Source organism: Chelonoidis abingdonii, chromosome 1, assembly GCF_003597395.2.
Source record: "Chelonoidis abingdonii isolate Lonesome George chromosome 1, CheloAbing_2.0, whole genome shotgun sequence".
NCBI lineage: Eukaryota > Metazoa > Chordata > Testudines > Testudinidae > Chelonoidis > Chelonoidis abingdonii.
This window is the reverse complement of record NC_133769.1, coordinates 259,038,727-259,059,026: the sequence shown is the minus strand read 5'-3', so window position 1 is coordinate 259,059,026 and position 20,300 is coordinate 259,038,727. Positions and strand designations below refer to the sequence as shown.

At 47.3% G+C, this 20,300-nt stretch overlaps 1 protein-coding gene across 4 annotated transcripts in view; it reads left to right on the top strand.

The window, feature by feature from the left end:
• Positions 1–20,300, top strand: part of TFDP1 (transcription factor Dp-1) — a 135,958-nt gene that overhangs the window by 111,079 nt on the left and 4,579 nt on the right. For all 4 annotated transcript variants that reach the window (XM_032777825.2, XM_032777826.2, XM_075061417.1 and 1 more), the window contains exon 11: positions 9,262–9,343. In XM_032777825.2, the coding sequence (XP_032633716.1) occupies positions 9,262–9,343 (82 nt within the window). The remainder of the gene's footprint in view (positions 1–9,261; positions 9,344–20,300) is intronic.

The following is a 20,300-nucleotide window of genomic DNA, read 5'->3' as shown; positions in this document are numbered from 1 at the left end:
ACCCCTTGCAATTTGTTCTTTGTTGCACTTGTCCTATCAAGTCAGCAAGACGAGTGGGAGAAGTAGGTGCCCTAATAGCACACCCACCTTATGCTACTTTCTTTACGGACAAAGTGGTCCTAAGGCCGCACTCTAAGTTCCTACCTAAAGTTGCCTCCCCATTTCATTGAAATCAACCCATGTGCTTACCTGTATTTTTCCTGAAGCCACATGCTGACAACAGGGAGGCCGCCTTTCACATGCTAGACGTCTGCAGAGTGCTAGCTTTTTACCTAGAAAGAACAAAAGCATTCAGAAAATCATCTCACTTCTTCATATCTACAACTGAACATTCAAAGGGTCAAACAGTCTCGAAACGGAGACTATCCAAAAGGATATCTGACTGTATCCATTTGTGTTACCAAAACAGCAATCTGTCAGCTCCATCGTGAGTCTACACACACTCCACCAGAGCGTTATCTGCATCTGTGGCCTTTCTCAATAATGTGTCATCATGGACATTTGCAAAGCTGCTACCTGGGCATCTGGCCACAGCTTTACTAAACACTGTGCTTTAGAACAACAGTCAGCTACAGACACTCAGTTTGGTTTCCTGGTGTTATCCACCGTAAATAAACCAACTCCCTCCCCTCCCCTCCACTGAAGGGCATTGCTCAACAGTCACCTAACTTGGAGCACCCACACTCCTCGAAGAAGAAGAGAAAGTTACTCACCTTGTGCAGTAACTGAGGTTCTTCATGATGGTGATCCCTGTGGGTGCTCCACTACCCACACCCCTTTCCTCCCCTCTACTTTAGAGTTCCACGTTAATGCTCTGGGGTAGAGAATGAACTGGGGGACAGTTGGCTGTACATGCCAAGTAACCACTCAGAATGGTACGAGACCAACCATGGCACTGCTACTACAAATCTCCAATTACAAGCGCAAGGCGCAAAAACACCTAAAGTGGAGCACCCACAAGGACAACCATCTCAAAGAACCTCAGTTAGTGCACAAAGTGAGTAACCTTATGTGAATGCTCACTGAGAGGATGAAGGCAAGGGTGATTGAGGTGCAAGAGTAGTTGGTAATAGGGGATGAAAGGTTTTGGGTTTGCAGTGAAAGATGGGGGTATTATGGGAAGGGGAGTAAATGGAAAATGTGTGCTGGGAAGGGAAGAAGGGGGGTTGGGGAACTCGGGTAAGGGGGAAGGTGATAGGGATTAGGAAGAACTGGAGAGGTTGAAGAATGTGAGGGATATCTGAAGAATTTGGCAATTTTGGAGTGAGAAGGCCCTGTCAGCCCTAAATTTTCCCATTCCCATGTGTGTGCTGGGATCTGGTGGAGCCGTACCCCTCTGCAAGGGTCTGAGTCCCTCTCCTGCTTATTGTGTGTTCTGGAATCTGGGGGGACCCTGTTCTTCTTGGAGTACCTAAACTCCTTTTTTCCTATCCTTTCATGTGAGCTGGCATCTGAGATGGAGAGAATGAAGGTAACACAAATTTAAATATTTGAAATTTAGAAAATGAACAGTGAAGATGCATATTGCCCCTGTGTGGGATGGGAGGCTGGCCAGTGTGTGGGAGGGAGGGAGCCCCATTTGGAGGAGGGGCTGTCTGGGTGCCTTGGGTCATGACTGGGGAAGCCTGGCTGAAGCAGGGAGCGAGGGGCCCAACTCTATGTGTAGCTCAGGCTACATAACCAAGATAGTGTACAACCTTCCAGGATTCTGCTGCCTGTAATACATGTACCGAGCAGCATAGGGCAGAAAGACTGCAGGGATCAGCATTTTACATGTGAGTGGCTTCTGCATTGCCGTCTAATGTCTTAAGGGGAATGAAGGGGAGGGGGAGCTGGAAACATTGGGAGGGGGAATACATGTTGTGGGGAATGGTGGGGTAGGGGAGAGAGACACCACTTTTCTCTCACACACTTAAGGTTACTGTGACAACCATATATACTACAGCAGTCAAGGTTTTGGCACGTACACCACAGATAAGATTTTTCTCACCAGCCCTGTTAATAGCTACACATTTGCAAACATTTCAAAGTATGACCATTACCCCTACTCTGGTGGAGGACCACTGAGGAATCACACAGGAGCTAGATGGACTAGTGGAAAGACCACTGAACTGAAACAGTTCTCAGCTCTGCCACTGGTATGCTGAGTGACCTTGGGTAAGTCACTTCACCTCTCTATGCCTCAGTTTCCAATCTGTAGCATGGGGATAATGATGGAAAGTTCTTCATCTATTGATTTAAAAGCACTATATAAAAGCTAGGTTTTTTATTAACTATCCCCAGTAGCATATCAACTGCAAACCTAGGTGAGAACTACAGTTGTCTAAGTGACCACTTACTCTGCCAACAAACATTTCTCTTTGTTCAAAAAACTAAGAAATTACTTTGTTAATGCAGAGTTCAGCTAATACAGATGCATCCCAATCTAGTACAAGATAAAATGGCCTAACAAAATAATGAATATGAATGTTTTGTCCAAGATACCAGGAATAAAGGGCAGGAAGAAACAGATATCATGAAATACCTAAGGTGGTGTGTTACTTGTTTATGTACGTATGTCTTAATCTATAAATGATGGGCTTCTTCACCTTAATTCTTTGTGTGGCCTGGAGAACAGCAGAAATTCTCACTACTGACTGAGCTGTTTCTTGCAATAGGGCACTCGTGTTAGCATACCTGTAATCACAGATCCAAGGGGGCTAGGACTGTGCCTTGATGACAGTAAACCTGGCCTTTGCCATTAAATCGTGCCTATGTTCTTTTTATTATAAGTAATATGGAAGTTTGCTGAACAAATATCTGCTGCTAATAATAGTCAAGGATAGATGCTCTGGACAGATTGAACACTGTTACTAAGGCAATGATTTTCTGTTCTTCAGTATTTAACAACACCAGGTGACACTATTGAAGCTGCTGAACCAGCTATCTGTGCAGCGGTGGACAGTGCACTAAAAGAAAACACACGCAACTGACAACAACTCCCATTCTGCCTTTTCATTGTATCGGACAGTTGCTTCTTGTCCTTGTCCTTTGCTCAAACACGGAGCTCACTACCCCAACAAAATACCACACTTGTAATATTTAATAACCATTTCATACCTATTTACAGCCCCATCACACTTGCACACAGAATATTACCTAAACCTATAATTTCCACTACCCACTATTAAATCCACAGATTGCTGTCTCACCCACCTCAGCGCTGGCATCCAGGGAAAGAAGATCCTGTGCCCTGCTACTGACACAATCTACACAGTTGTCTGTTGAAATGATGTAGATTGGAAGCTCAAGGTACACTTGCAATTCTTTTTTTTTTGGATAACATAAATGGGAGACAGACCCAGATCTCCTCCTATCATAATCACAGCTCTTCCAAGCTGCTCCAACTTACTCCTTTACTTTTTGATGCAGCTATTACATAGTGAATGCAGCTGGAGTGCATGCACAGATGATTCCAAGTGACTATTGCCAGCTAAATGCCTTTTGCCATTTATTTAGGTAAGAGATAGTTTTAGGGGTACACTTCCATTTCAGACCCGTGCCTCTCCTCATGGGCAAGAAGTGATCTTTGTACGAACCCTCCCCACACACACACCCACATAACAAACAAACGAAAAAACCCTTTGTTCTTGCTACAGTTGTGGGAGAGTAGCCAAGGATCCCCAGCTTTAAAAGCTGCATCAAGTGCCACAAACTTTCTGCACAGATTACCACACTTATCTACTGCCTGGAGGAAACCCACATCCCTTCCAGGTGCAGTGTGCAGGATATTCCTGAGTAGGACCAAATGGTGGAGAGGAGTTTCAACTCAGGTTCCTCTTGGAGAAGTCCACAAAGGCAGGAACAACACCTGTACATCATCCTGAAGAAGGTAGGAGTGGCACCTCTCTTTGGTCCCAGGTTCTATGATTTTCAGTGCCAAGAGACTTCGGAAAGTAAAGCCAGGACAGATGGGAGAAGGGAGATAAGTGTTCCCACAAGGACAAGAGGGAAGTTTCCAGCTTCAAGCCCTCTAAGAGGAGGCAGAAATCCCCATACTATACTGAATCATTGGGAACTTCATACTCTGGAGTGGAACTAGGACAAGAGAACTATACTTCCAGTGTGGAGATTGGTACTCGACACCAAAATCTGTCATGTCAGCACTGCCAGGTCTCACGCCCCTGTTGGTGACTTGGCTTACAGAAACAACTCCGTTTGACTCCACCTTGTTTCTCGACTCCAAATGACATCTTTGTGCTCCAAGAACTGGATTCATCATTAATTTCTGACCCCAGTGCCCAGTATTGAGACTTCAGCCAGTACTGAACTCCCTGTGGTACCTCTCTCTGTCCCTGTCTTCAAGTGAGGACCAGACTGTTGCTGGTACCATGGAGTGGAGGCAGATTATCACCATGTTCTTCAGCACTGAGGCTTCACCCACTGAATCCAGGCCTCAGATTCTTGGTGTTGAAAGAGCATTATGGCAGACACCCATCCCTGGGCTATATACCCCAAGGGGTCCTTGCATGCTTTGAGCCTAAGTGGAATATTGGGGAGTCTCCAGGGTATCTCACCACTCCCATTTGAGAGAGTACTCTCCCTGCTTCTCCTGTTACCCAGCACCATGGTCTTGCACCAGGGAGGTATGATATCCTACAATAACAATAATGGGGAGCTCCAGGGAGGAGGAGCATCAGCTTCTTAAAGATATGCAACTATTTAATTCCAGGAGTTATGTAAGAAGTTTTCAGACTCACTAGAAACCCCACTAAAAGAGGTTCAGGAAGCCTAGTCCAGACTGCTGGACATCCTTCATAGGTCTAAGTAGAGTGGTGCTTCCTATTAAGGAGACCATCCTTGAATCCACCAAAATACTTTGGTAGGTGTGTGCTCTGGTTCCACTAGTAAGTAGGTTCAAAAGTGTATTTCATACCTGTGAAAAGGTTGGAGTACCTATTCCATCTTCCACCTCCCAACTCATTGATGGTCAGCAGCCCCTGAGTGTAGCAGACAGAAAGAAGTCAAGTCTACGCTGAATGGGAAAGAGGCAAAGAGACTTGACCTCTCTGGGAGACAGGTGTATTCCTTGGCGCCTCTGCAGTTTTTGCATTTCAAACTGTCAAAGGTTGATGGCCAAGTACAATTTTTCCATGTATGACAAATTAGCTGTCTTCACTGATAAGGTGCCTCAGGCTGTTTAGAGGCCTGTTCTAGGCCCTGACTGACAAGGAAAAGCAGGTGGCAAGATCGACCCTTCAGATAGCCTAAGTCATGGCAGCTAGGTCTATGCAATTACTATGGTAATGAAATGCTCATCATGGCTCACCCCCTTGAGAATACTGAAGGAATCATAGAATAGAATATCAGGGTTGGAAGAGACCTCAGGAGATCATCTAGTCCAACCCCCTGCTCAAAGCAGGACCAATCCCCAGACAGATTTTTACCCCAGTTCTCTAAATGGCCCCCTCAAGGATTGAACTCTCAACCCTGGGTTTAGCAGGCCAGTGCTCAAACCACTGAGCTATCCCTCCCCCGAAGTACAAACAGGTGGAGGACCTTCCCTTTGAGCATGATCAGCTGTTCAGTGTGAAGTTTAATGAGTCTCTTCACTCATTGAAAGACTCCCAAGCTACACTTTGATCATGGGGTATTTACACATCTGCAATTAAAGGAAAACCCAGTAAACTGCAGTTTAAGCGACCAGTCCCACCAGCTTTTTCTCACCAGCAGCAGTATGAACTGCCATGCAAGCATCAAAGGATGCATAGAAGGTTGCCCAGGGACAACCTTAGTTTACATTCCATCCAGCACTTCGATGGGACCTCTTGAGAGCTGTGCATCAACTGTCTCAGCACACCTGATAAACCCTTCTGGTATTTCTCCTCCCTTTGCAGGCCGACTTGCCAATTTCCTGTCTGCCTGGACGCAAATCACAATGAACAGATGGATGCTAGAAGTCATCTCTTCAGGATATACCATCTGGTTCTGGGTGCCATTCAGTTTCCCCACTTCCACCGAACATTTTGATCATGGGTGCATCCCACTTAGTTTGGGGAGCACTTGTGGAAGAGCAGGTTGTTTAAGGGAAGTATCAGGAGTCTATGCTTCACATCATGTTGAAACTGAGAGGAGTCGGACTAGCCTGCAAGCAATCCCTCCCTCACATCTGTGGCAAGTCAGTCCAGGGTTGTTGGACAGCATAATGGCAGTTTATTATATCAACAAGCAGATAGGAGCAGCTCTGCACAGAGACTGTAACCCTTTGGAACTGGTGCAGTCTCATGCAGATTACCCTGACTGATGTGCATTTGTCTGGCATCCAGAACACTCTGAACTACTCTTAAAGCAAACATTTCTCCACAGAATGATATTGGGATCACTGTATGGGGAGTTGTTCTCCCATCCATCCAACTCCCATGCATCTGGACCTCCTATACCCAGACACCCCTGCCAAGCCTCACCCAGAACCCCCCTAGCCCTCTATATCTGAACCCCACCCCACTAAACCTTAACGCCTCCAATTGGAGCCTACTGCACCCAGACCCCCTGCCTCCAGACTCCTAACCCTGCATCCAGATGACCCCCACTCAGCTCCCTGCACTTAACTCCCCACCTGCTGCACCACCCTGAACCCCAACCACTTTCACCTGGAAGCCCCTGCAGAGTCTCATTGCTCCTGCACTTTGAACCTCTCTCCCCCCATGAGAGCCTCTGTGCATTCAGATCCCCCTCACGCACCTAGATTCCCCCACGGAGCTGCCACTTGAATCCTCTCACCTCATACCTGGATCCCGCCACACCACGCTTGGATCCTGTTTGGTTGAGCCTGCCTGACACACACCTGGTGTGTCTGGCGCAGAAGACCAGGGCCCTAGGTGGTTTCTGGGGCAGGCCAATGCATTGTGCTGTGTCAGGGTAGGGTGCAGCCTCATCACTGAGTCCTTGTCTCTAGAGTGAGGAGTGGAGAGGCTGCAGGTGATCTCCTATCTTTGTGCAGCCAGTGACCTGTGTTCTCCACTGCTATGCGGGAACCTCTGCATTTATTTATTGAGAAATAAAACTTGCAGAATTTTAAAATATTGTGTTCAGAATTTTTATTTTTTTGACATGGAATGCCCTCAGGAGTAATCTCTCTACGAAGGTAGCATTTTTGGTCACTGTCATGTCGGCCAGAAAAATGGGGAATTAAGTGTGCTCATGGCAGATCTCCTTTATACAATTTTCCACAAAAGATATGGTAATCATGAAACTTCATCCAAAGGTTGTCCCAAAGGTGTATTCTATGGCAATTAATAGACATTAACCAAAGTGTCAACTTACTGGTCTGCTGCCCTAAACATCAGTCTAGCAGCGAACTGGTGTGTCACTCACTGGATGTACATAGGACTCTTGCCTTTTATCTGTAAAGGACTACATCATTTTGAAAGTCTCTTAGGCTCTTTATATCACTTGCAGAATGAATGAAAGGAGAGGCCATTTCCTCCCAGGGGCTGTCAAAATAGATTTTAGGATGCATCGTACTTTGCTGCATGATGAACAGTGTCCCTCTTGAAGGCAATGTAAGAGCACATTTGACTAACGCTCAGAAAGCATTGGTAGCTTCCCTTAGAGACATCCTATTACTGATGTCTGCAGAGCAGCAACTTGGAGTTCCATACGTATAGTTCTAGATGCTATGCACTGGTGCATGCAGCTGCCTGTGGTGCTGCTTTGGGCAGCCAGTTCTGCAGTCTGTTGCATTATAGTGCCCCGTGCACTCTCCTAATTGAAAAAGACACTTCTTGTGAATCATGTGGAGGACCCTATACATAGGGACAATCGCTCAAAGAATATGGGTTACTCATCTTGTAGTAACTTGAGTTCTTCAACATGTGTAGTCCCTATGTGTAGTGTACTACTCAACCTTCGCCTTCATTGCCTGGTTTCCCCCAGTGTGAATAGCAGTAGAGAAGGAACTAAGAGGGCAGTGGTCCAGCACTGCCCTTTATCCGCTCTGTGAGGAGAGTGAGGGCACATGCACACACCAGACAGACACTGCTTGGGCAAAATCTCCGGTCCTGGGCACATGGAGCGCATGCGCAACCTGAAGTGCACCACATAGAGGAACAACACATCTCGAGGAATTAAAGTTACCACAACATGAGTAACTCATCCTTTTAGTTTTATTAATAATAATTTTTTGTTGTGGAGGAAAACTTAAGGCAATATTCCGTTGATTCAATTACAAATGTGAAACATCTGGTAACTGCAAATGTCATTGCTGGTTGATTATTTTTTGTTGCCATGATTGTTACTTCCACCATCTGAGAAGAAGAAAAGTCTCAATTTGTAGCATCCAGATAGACAGTATGTTAATGCATTTTGGAGTCTGATATAGTTCTCTGCAGCTCTCTGATTTCCTTATCCCCTCCAATGGTAGCATTTTGGGTGTGGTGCTTGAGGAAATGTCTATGTGAGTGAATATATTTTTCAGAGTTGGAAGATCTCTTTTTCCACTTTCTCTCTCTCTCTCTCCTCCCCCCCCCCCCCAGGCTGCAATCAGGGGGAATATTTTATTGTTTATGCAATTATGTTAATTTTAGACGTCTGCTTGGGCATAATTTTAAAGCCTGCCTGAATTTGACTAGACCACAGCCAATCTGAACCCTAGCCCAAGTGTGTTGAGTTGTTTTCATACCTGATCCAAATACAAATAGTTGGTTCTGTCAGGTTTGTGTCAGATTGCAAAGGTCTATTCACCAACCCAGACTCCATTTTCTTAACTTTGTTTTCTTCAGTGGAACTGGGGGGACAAATTACCCACCCTGCTCCAGCCCAGTGAGTCAGTTCCCCACTCCTTTGGGCCACTGCCTCATCCTTAGGTTTTGGCCTGGCTGCTCCTCACATCCTGTATCTGTCATCTGTCTCCAGCCATCTTCTGCGCATGGGGCTGGTGTGGTGACAGCTGAATGCCCCATGCCAGCCAGCCACCATCACTTCACTGGTAGGTCTGTGCTGTGGAGTGAGTGTGCTGAAAAGTCTCAGCATTTCTCATTCTGCGGTGTACAAATGCAGGAAGGTGCCAATGTTGGTCAGGAGCGGGGTACACAACCATCGCTGCACCAAAGCCACAAGCAGAGGAGGTAATCAGAGACCGCCAGACCTGAGCCGAAAAGTGTCAAGCTGTCTTCAGTTCAACCTGAACCCAACACTTGTCAGGTCCCATTGAGTTTGAGTCAGGCTGTTTGTATGTGGTATTGTTGAATGTATTTTAGAAGTATATCCTTTTTTGTTTTACAGAAATGGCTCAGGGATCAATCAGCAGTGTATATGTAACAGCATCATCAGGTTCCACTTCAGATGTCACTAGATTTTCCGCCAGGTAAGTTTACATAAATTAGCTTTAGCCTGTATTCCGTGAGCTTTTCTGTCACTAGTTTTGCTTCAGCCACATGGTAAACCAGGTGTATCAGGTTTTTTTTTTAAAGTAATTCTGAGAGAGTTGTTGTTTTTTGCTATAATTACTGGTATTTCTTACCAGTGCCCATCTACCTCTTGGTGAGCAAATGGACCATCACTTAAAGTAGTACAGCAGCTACCTCCTTTTGACATCTTCATATAAGTGAATTATGGTTAATACATGATGAGCTAAGCAGTAACCTGTCAGAAAACATGGGGAAATAAATTAGCTAGACTAGGATTAGTATAGAATAGTTTAGGTTTTAAGTTTAGGGAAGGACTTTTTTTGCGTCACGAAGATACTATCTGGGCAGGATTCTCGTTTGGTCATGGCTTCCTAGCATGAGGTGGGAAGAACTTAATTTCTTTGCTCATTAACAGCAATAGTAGTGGTCAGTTACCCTCTTTATGCACCACTGTAGCCATTTATCCACTCTGAGCTTGCCCATTTCCCCTTCTCTTTCTTGCTCATTTTATGAGTATTAGCTTAGTTTTTGCTGCCTCTTGCAGCAGACATGCTATATTTAAGACACCTGTGCAAGAGCTCTAGGTGGCCTTACATTTAATCTTATAATAGCAGTATTAAAAAGCAAATATTGAAAAGGGACAAATTAACTCAACATAGCCAGCCAGTGAATTAGCTACAAAAGTGTCATTTCTAACCCCCATTCTCGAAGATCATCTGTTCAGCCTTCTCCAAAAGCTGTATCAAATACTATAAATGGCTTTTGTTGCACGCACAAAAAGTCACCAGATCTGGGTTGTCTTGGATGAAGGAGGGTGAGGGGAGCAAGTTCCAGAGTCCCTTGACTATTTTCGTACCTTGATGTCCTTCTGCCTACAGGGACCAACCTGAACTGCCCACGGCACCCCCTCACCAACACGCATACCCTGTAACTCTCTCCCTCTCTCTCTTACGGTATGAGATGGACCAGCATAATTGCAATCCCCAGGTTGTGAATCTCTCTTTCAGGACATGTCTTAATTCACTTGCTTTCCACTAGCTGAAAATCTTGTGTTGATGGGATACCTTTCGACAGGGGAAAATTTAAATCTGTGATTCTTTTTCTCTGAAGATACCATTCTGGCAGCTTTCCATCTCTGTCACCTTACCTCAGAGTTTGAAAGGGGAACTGTTTGTGGGCATGGTACCTGGCTTTATTGCTCTGCCACATTAAAGCACTAAGTTTTGAAATAGTTTTGTTAGTGGATGGGCTTATTTTTCTTTTACTGCATGTTGAAGTCAGGACTGGACAGTTCCAATGGAAATGATTAAACTTTGGGATGATTCAGATAATCCAGGAAGTTTTTGGAAAGTGTAGGGGACAATTTTCTGGTGCAAGTGCTGGAGGAACCAACTAGGGGCAGAGCTCTTCTTGACCTGCTGCTCACAGGCAGGGAAGAATTAGTAGGGGAAGCAAAAATGGATGGGAACCTGGGAGGCAGTGACCATGAGGTGGTTGAGTTCAGGATCCTGACACAAAGAAGAAAAGAGCCAGAATAGACCCTGGATTCAGAAAAGCAGACTTTGGCTCCCTCAGGGAACTGATGGACAGGATCCCCTGGAGAATAACATGGTTTGGGGAAAGGAGTCCAGGAGAGTGGCTTATTTTAAAGAATCCTTATTTAAGTTGCAGGAACAAACCATTCCCAATGTGTAGAAAGAATAGTAAATATGGCAGCGGCATTAACAGTTGAAATCCTTGCTGATTCTAACAAAAAAGAAGCTGACGAAGATTGGACAAATAACCAAGGAGGTCAATAAATATTTGCTCAAGGGATCAGAGTAGGCAAATCAACACTTGAGAATGCAGCTAGCAAAGAATTTCAGAGTAACACGAAGGTTTCTTCAGGTATGTTAGCACAAAAGAATCAGGGAAAGTTATGAAGGAGGAACCAAGAGACAGAGGATGTGAAAAAGCATGCATCTGAAGGTGCTAAGAAGTTGGCGGATGTGATTTGCAGAACCATTGGCCATTATTTTTTAAAACCATGGTGATCGGGAGGTCCTGGATGACTGGAAAAGGCTAATGTAGTGCCTATCTTTAAAGGGAAGGAGGAGGATCCGGGGAACTACAGGCCAGTCAGCCTTACCTCAGTCCCTGGAAAATCAGGAGCAGGTCCTCAGGGAATCAATTTTGAAGCACTTCGAGGGGCGGAAAGTAAGCAGAGACAGTCAGCGTGGATTCACCAAGGGCAGTCATGTCTGACTAACGTAACTGCCTTCTATGACCAGTAAGTGGATCTGTGAGAGGGAAAGCATGGATGTGTCATTCCTTTACTTCAAAGAGACGGTCTCCATAGATTCTTGCTGGCAAGTTAAGTAGTATGGATTGCATATGGACATAAGGTCGCTAAGAAAGCAGGACTCAACGGGTAGTATCAATGGTCCATATCTGGTTGGCAGCAGATCAAGCGGAGTGCCCAAGGGGTTGCTCCTGGGGCCGGTTTTGTTCAATATCTTTTTAATGATCTGAAGATGGCGTGGTCTGCATCCTCAGCAAGTTTGATACACCTGGGAGAAGTGGTAGATACGCTGGAGGGTAGAGATAGGATACAGAGGTACCTAGGCAAATTAGAGGATTGGCCAAAAGAAATCTGACGAGGTTAAACAAGACAAGTGCAGAATCCTGAACTTAGGACAGAAGAATCCATGCACTCTACCAGACTAGGGACCGAATGGCTAAGCAGCAGTTCTGCAGAAAAGGACCTAAGGGTTACAGTGGACGAGAAGCTGGATATGAGTCAACAGTGTGTCCTTGTTGCCAAGAAGGCTAATGGCATTTTGGTCTGTATAAGTTGGGCCATTGCCAGCAGATCGAGGAACATGATCGTTCTCCTTTATTCAACATTAGTGAGGCCTCATCTGGAGTACTGTGTCCAGTTTTGGGCCCCATGCTACAAGAAGGATGGGAAAAATTGGAAAGAATCCAGCGGACGGCAACAAAAATGATTAGGAGTCTGGAGCACATGACTTATGAGGAGGGGCTGAGGGAACTGGGATTGTTTAGTCTGCAGGGGAGAAGAATGAGGGGGGATTTGGTAGCTGCTTTCAATTTCCTGAAAGGGGGTTCCAAAGAGGATGGTCTCAAGTTGCAGTGGGGGAGGTTTAGGTTGGATATTAGGAAAAACTTTTTCACTAGAAGGGTGGCAAAGCACTGGAATGAGTTACCTGGCGAGGTGGTGGAATCTCCTTCCTTAGAGGGTTTTAAGGTCAGGCTTGACAAAGCCCTGGCTGAGATGATTTAGTTGGGGGTTGGTCCTGCTTTGAGCAGAGGGTTGGACTAGATGACTTCCTGAGGTCCCATCCAACCCTGATACTCTATGATTCCATGAGAACTACCAATGTGGGAAGCGTGAGGAATTCTTCCTATCTTGTGCTAGGGAGCAGAAGTTCAGGATACTGAGAATGCTGCCAGAATATCTTCAGAGAAGCAGAATTACCAAATCAGTAAATTTCTCCCTTTTCACCTTCAAGTTTTCACCAAGTTTCTTGTGTAATGATTGCGGCCAAAGTGAATGGGAAACCTTATATACTATAGGTCTTGAAATTTTACCAGGAATCTACTAGCCATACTAAGGTGGAGGCTGTGGATCATTGGATTGGTGAGAAGACCAATTACCTTGCTCTTTTCTTTTCACTGGACTTTTAATATGCACACTATCCTTGCAGTGTGCTGGCACCCCTCAACATTGTACCACCTTGGCTTGTTATGTTGGATAAATTTGTAGAATCCCTTCAACCCTACCTGCTGAGATAGAGAGTTTCTTATACCCTCATGCATGGGAGAATTTGGGTCACCCACACATTATCCTTTCTCACTCCATCCAGTAATCTTCATTCTCAGGAGCTCAGTTTCCCAGAAATATTTTTGCAAAAATGTAGTGTCTATGACTGTTGCTGCTGTTAGTTATCCTGGCAGGAGCTAAACAAATCTGATTTTTCTGTACCTTTAAGTTGTGAGGGGAGGAAGGAATCAGGTGTGTTGGGGAAGGGGGAGCCCTGTTCTCTCTTGCAGGAAGTTTAGTGTGTGCTCAATGCTCTGAAAAGCCAGAAAATTAATGAAGTTGAAGCCTAAGTTGTCTGATACTAAATCACTGCCTGAGCAGGATCTGGCTTTGGGAAATGTAGACAAACAGAATTGATGTAGACACAAAAGCAATCAGATGTAGATGCTATAATATGACTTACTTGCAGAAGCAGCAACTTTCACAAATAAACAACCCAAAACTACATGACAAGATAGTTCTAGTGTGGATCTTCAACTACTACCCATGGCCCCTGATGTACCAAAAACCTGAGGGTGAGTGAAGATCATGCCACATCTGCACCCTCAGGTCTTCCAAGGGACCCTGATGGGGTGTAAGAGTCCTGACTCCCTCTCTTCCTCCGCACGAAAGGTAGGAAAGATGAGCTGAGGGGGAGTCACAAGTTGTACTGCACAGAGACATAACCTTTCACTATGCCATATGGTTGCCCAGAACCAATCCTAAACAACTAACTGGATTTTAGGGTTCAGCTGAGCACTTCCTAACCCACCAACCACACTGGAATGCACCACAGAGGACAGCAGTTAGCGTGGATGCCCTGCCAATTAGCTACAAAAGAATCTACCCACTGTTTCAAGACCTTCAACAAAATATCTGACTCACTGTCAAATGTACTCCTTTCTCTCAGCACCGGGGAGAGATTGCTTTATCATGGGAAATTGCTTTATCATCATTCTGTACTTACCAGTTTCTAAGTTCACTTCTTTCACAAGCAAATTGAAACTCTTAGTATTACATTTAAAAACAAAAACAGCGATCACATGTCCAGTCTTGGTGTGTTGCAGTGAAGCCATTTCTGGCACAGACTGCGCTTTCTACACTAATGCTGACACGTGATTTAAAAGAAAACAAACAAAAAAAACCTCCTGGCTGAAATCCATTTATTGCAGGAGGGGGAACACGTTGTGTGGGTTTTTTAAATTATTTTGTTTTGTTTTGTTGCCCTATGGATCCCTTTGGTTCTTTTTTTGTTTGCTTGCTGTTTTTAACTTCTACAGTTGGGTTCCTTCTTTTGGGGGTAACTGTGTTCCAACTGCAAACACATGCCATTGTGGCTTCCTCCCTTTTCCTAGGCCTTTTCTGAAAAAGACTGCAGGGCATGCAACAAAAAATCTTAGATTCTTTTTTTAATCAAAACTATTTTTCTTCTGAGATTCCATAGCCTCCTATTTTGGCCAAGTCAAAAAACTACTACAAATAAGATATTTCAGACATATTCCACACATGCAAAAATGCATGTGAATGATATGAAAATTAAAGTACACACTATTATATCAAATCATTGAACCTGAAATTATGTTCAAAGGATGATCCAGAGTTGTAGTCAGTTCTTCCTTTATGGCTTTGCCCATCCCTACTTATGATTTGGCTCATCATATGTGAATTTGTCATTTCTTCTTCGAGTGCTTGCTCATATCGATTCCAATTAGGTGTGCGCGCGCTGCGTGCATGTTTGTCGGAAGATTTTTACCCTAGCAACACTCACTGGGTCGGCTGGGTCGCCCCCTGGAGTGGCGCAGTTATGGCGCCGGATATATACCCCTGCCGACCCAACGGCCCTTCAGTTCCTTCTTACCGCCCATGACGGTCTTTGGAACTGTGGAGCGCGGCTTTGCTGATCTCCAAATCCCTAGCTACTCATAGTTCTTTGCTGTTTATTGTGTGTACAGTTTGAGTTCTTGTATTTATAGTTAGTAGTTATAGTTAGTGTATATAGTTTAAGGGGGGATCAGGGATTAGCCCCTTTCCTCCACCCCGGTACGGACCCGTGCCCAAGGCCCCAGGATTCAAACTGTGCTCGGCGTGCCAAAAGCCGATGCCAATCGGCGATCCCCACAACTCCTGCCTCAAGTGCCTAGGGGAATCCTACCTTACCGATAAGTGCTGCATCTGCAAGTCGTTTAAACCAAGGACGAAGGAGCAGGACTTCTGATTGAAACAGTTCCTCATGGAGTTGGCACTTAGTCCTGCAGTGTCGGTACTGAGCGCCCAACAGACTGCTTCTGTAAGGAGCGCCCCTTTGGCCTCGGACTGCTCCAGTACCGAGAAGGAGCCCCGGCACCGACATGTGCTTGGCACCGCTCCCTGTCCCCGAGACCCAGGAAGCAACATAGCGCTCCAGCTGCTTCAGCTCCACAGAAGTAGCGCTTTTCGAAGATGGTTCGTCCGGCACTGTCATCTTCCGCGGCACCACCGATTGCGGCTCCACCGAGCGTGGCACCTCCGATTCTGGTCTCACAAGGGCCATTGAGTTCAATGCCTGACAGCTCCCCGGCTCATGCTTTGGTTGAGCTTGCCCTCCCTTCTACACCGGAGACCTTCTCCACGGCAAGGGAGCTCATCGCCATGACGGAGTCAACACGGCCTCAACCCCCAGCACCACCGGTGCGGGTCATACAATCCATTGCGAAACCAGCCCTAGTAAGGCCACCTTCCGTTGGTCCAACAGAGAGATGTGGTTCAAGATCACAGTTTCACGGACACTCTCGATCACGCCGCTCGCAGTCCTGGCACCACTCTCCATCACGGTACCGGTCGCACTCGTGGCACCATTCGACATCTCGTTCGCCGGCCAGATACTCCCGGTACTGATCCTACTCACGGCACCGATCTCTGCACTGTGTCCCCCACAGTCGCTCCAGACGAAGTGACTCAAGATCCCGGTCGACCTCCCGGCACTGCTACGGTAGAAGGTCCTGGTCTCGCTCGCACTACCGTTATAGCTCCCGGTACCGCACCGGCATCGAGCATACAGAACAGTGGCCCCCTCCCAGGGTCTATTGGCACCTCCATGGCCATCGAGACACACATCGGTGTCATCGCAGGCTGGTAGCGCGTCCTGTCCTCAAGAGTGTGACTCTGAGGTCCTCAGCCATATATTTCCAGAGAGCCAGAGCTACGAGCAAGGGCCTCTTCATTGGTTCTTCTGGACACCATGGGCATACCACCAAGCCCACGGTGCTCCATCAGTGGCTCCACAGTCGGCCCTGTCAGAACACCGGGTACCAGAGGTGACAGTAAGCTGCCCCCCTTCTACGGGAACGGATGAGGCTCCGATACCATCTGCAGACACCCAGGTTCCACCTGACGCAGATGACACTCCTCAAGTACAGGAGCCCCCACAGGACCCCCTGGTCCCTGGCCTCTCCTCCTCCTCCTCACCTGATGAGGCAGTGGCGGGAACATCCTCCTCAGGCCCTCCACCAATTGATCTCAGGGCCCATCAAGACCTTTTGAGACGAGTGGCTCAGAATATGAACTTACAGGTGGAGGAGGTCCCTGAAATAGGATGTCCACGACAGGGTCCTCTATCAGCTGATGCACCTACTAAAGTGGCCCTTCCGTTTATCCGCACCATACAGGCTAATGCGGACACCATTTGACAATCCCCAGCCTCGATTCCACCTATAGCAAGGGGAGTAGAGAGAAAATATATGGTCCCCTCAAAGGGGTATGAATATCTCTACATTCACCCACCTTCTTGCTCTTTAGTGGTGCAATCGATGAATGAAAGGGAGCGTCATGGCCAGCAAGGCCCGGCTCCTAAGTCAAAGGAGGCTAGGCGCATGGACCTCCTAAGCTGCAAAATATACTCGACTGGGGGCCTCCAACTTAGGGTGGCAAACCAACAAGCCCTCTTAAGTGGATATGACTTTAACATGTGGGTGTCGTTGGGGAAGTTTACGGAGCTTCTTCCCCAGGAGTCCTGTCAAGAATTTACGGCCCTACTTGAGGAGGGTAAAAAGGTAGCAAGAACCTCCCTCCAAGCCTCTCTGACTGCAGCGGACTCTGCAGCCAGAACTCTGGCATCAGGAGTGACGATGAGGCGTATCTCCTGGTTCCGAGTATCAGACCTTCCCCCTGAATTGCAACAAACTATTCAGGATTTGTCCTTCGAAGGCCAGGGCCTGTTCTCAGATAAGACTAAGCCCGGATTGCAAAGTCTGAAGGAAAATCACGTTATAATGCGCTCACTGGATATGCACATGCCAGTGACCCCACGCAAGACCTTCCGGCCCCAGCCACACCGCCCTTACACCGCATGTAGGCCACGTCAGGACTTTAGCAGAAGGCGTGTTAGAGGAAATCATCGGAGGCAGTCTGGCCCTAAAGGAGGTCAAAATCAGGCACCCCCTAACCCACCAGCGGGGCCCAAGCAGAACTTTTGATTGGACGCCCAAGGGCGGCCCATCAGTTGCTCTACCGGATTCTCCTCCTCCTCCCTTTTTCAACCGTCTCTCCCAATTTCTCCCTTCCTGGACCCAGCTAACTTCAGATCGTTGGGTCCTGCGCACAGTGGAAGTGAGATACCACCTCCAGTTTGTTTCAACCCCGCCTTTCCACCCTCCTTCCCCATCCCTCTTCAGGGACCCCTCTCACGAGCAATTCCTCTTACAAGAGGTCCAGTCGCTCCTAGCCATGGGAGCCATAGAGGAGGTGCAAAAGACATGAGGGGCAAGGGGTTTTATTCTCAGTACTTCCTAATCTCCAAGGCAAAGGGAGGTCTACGACTGATCCTAGACCTGCGAGAACTCAACAAATTCATGATAAAGCTGAAGTTCCGCATGGTAACCCTGGGGACCATTATCCCTCCCTCTGGATCCGGGAGACTGGTATGCCGCCCTCGATATGAAAGACGCGTATTTCCACGTGGCAATTTACCCACCACACAGACGATACCTACATTTTGTGGTCAACCATCAACACTTCCAGTTCATTGTACTTCCGTTTGGCCTTTCTACGGCTCCATGTGTGTTCACAAAATGCCTGGCTGTAGTCGCCGCCTCCCTCCGGCATCGTCGGGTATACGTCTTCCCGTATCTCGACGATTGGGTCATTTGAGGGACTTCCCAGTTAAAAATGTTGCAGCACCTGCGCATCGTCAAAGACCTCTTCGAGAGCCTAGACCTGATGTTCAACACAGAGAAGTCTACTCTAACACCCATGCAGAGAATAGACTTCATCGGAGCAGTTCCGGACTCCAATCTGGCCAGAGCCTGCCTCTTGCAGTTGCATTTTCAAGCAATGGCTTCAATTATTCGAGGTCTTCAAACCTTCCCGACATCAGTGCGCACCTGCCTCAGCCTAGTAGGTCACATGGCCTCCTGCACCTTCGTGACTGAGCACGCAAGGCTACACCTCCGTCCGTTTCAAACCTGGCTTGCTTCAATATACCAACTACTCAGAGACAGCCTGGACTCGGTGCTCACTATTCCCCGGAAGGTTCTGGGCTCCCTAACATGGTGGCTAAACCCCATTCTAGTCTGTGCACGGATGCCATTTCACCTACCTCAATCCTCGATGGCCCTAACCACGGATGTGTCATCTCTGGATTGGAGTGCCCACCTTGAGGGCCTTCGCATTCAAGGCCTCTGATCACCTCAAGAGCTGGCCTTACACATCAGTGTGCGGGAGCTGAGAACGGTCCATCTAGCATGCCAGGTGTTTCGAGACTGTCTCCAAGGCCGTTGTGTATCAGTGTTCACGGACAACACAACGACCATGTTTTACATAAACAAGCAGGGTGGAGCACGCTCCTCCCTCCTTTGTCAAGAAGCCGTCCACCTCTAGGACTTCTGCACAGCCCACTCGATCGATTTGTTAGCGTCTTTTCTCCCAGGAGTCCAGAACGCTCTGGCGGATCACAGATCCTTGCTGTCTCACGAATGGTTGATTCATCTGGACGTCATCCATTCTGTTTTCCGGAAGTGGGGCTTTCCCCACATAGACCTCTTTGCCTCCTGAGAGAACAGGAAATGCCAGGTGTTCTGCTCCTTCCAGGGACGCTCCCCCGGGCTCCCTCTCAGATGCATTCCTGATCCCGTGGAAGAGGCACCTACTCTATGCCTTTCCACCATTTCCGCTCGTCCACAGAGTCCTACTCAAGCTCCGCAGGGACAGCGCCCACCTGATCCTGATTACTCCAGCGTGGCCAAGACAGCACTGGTACACTATGTTGTTCAACCTCTCAGTGGCAGAACCGATTTCCCTGCTACTTTGGCCAGATCTCATAACACAGGACTTCAGCAGGCTCCACCATCCAGACCTGCAGTCTCTTCATCTCACAGCATGATTGCTGCATGGTTGAGCCAGTCTGAGTTGCGTTGCTCTGCCTCGGTCCAACAGGTGCTCTTGGGCAGTAGGAAGCCTTCCACTAGGATGACATATCTGGCCAAGTGGAAGCGTTTCTCCTGCTGGTGTGCTCACCGTAACTCAGTCCCCAGGCAGGTGTCCGTTCCTACTGTCTGGGACTACCTCTGGTCCCTGAAAGAACAGGGCCTAGCGGTCTCTTCCATAAAGGTGCATCTGGAAGTCACCTCCGCCTTCCACCCAGGGGAAAATGGCCGATCAATCTTCTCACCCCATAGTTTCAAGGTTCCTCAAGGGATTGGAACATTTGTACCCTCCAGTCAGATGCCCGACCCCTACCTGGGATCTCAACTTGGTGCTAGTCAAGCTTATAGGTGCTCCTTTCGAACCACTGGCCACCTGCTCGCTGCTGTACCTTTCCTGGAAGACAGCCTTCCTCGTCGCTATTACTTCGGCAAGACGAGTATCTGAGCTTCGGGCCTTGACAGCGGACCCCCTGTATACGGTATTCCATAAGGACAAGGTAAAGTTGCGATCACACCCCTCCTTCCTCCCTAAGGTGGTATCCACCTTTCATGTCAATCAAGACTCTTCCTCCCAGTCTTTTTCCCGAAGCCTCACCCATCGCGTCAGGAACAACAGCTGCACACGCTAGACGTTCGCAGGGCTCTCGCCTTTTATATCGAGAGAACAAAAACCCTTTCGAAGGTAACCTCAGCTCTTTTAGCTGTGGCAGACCG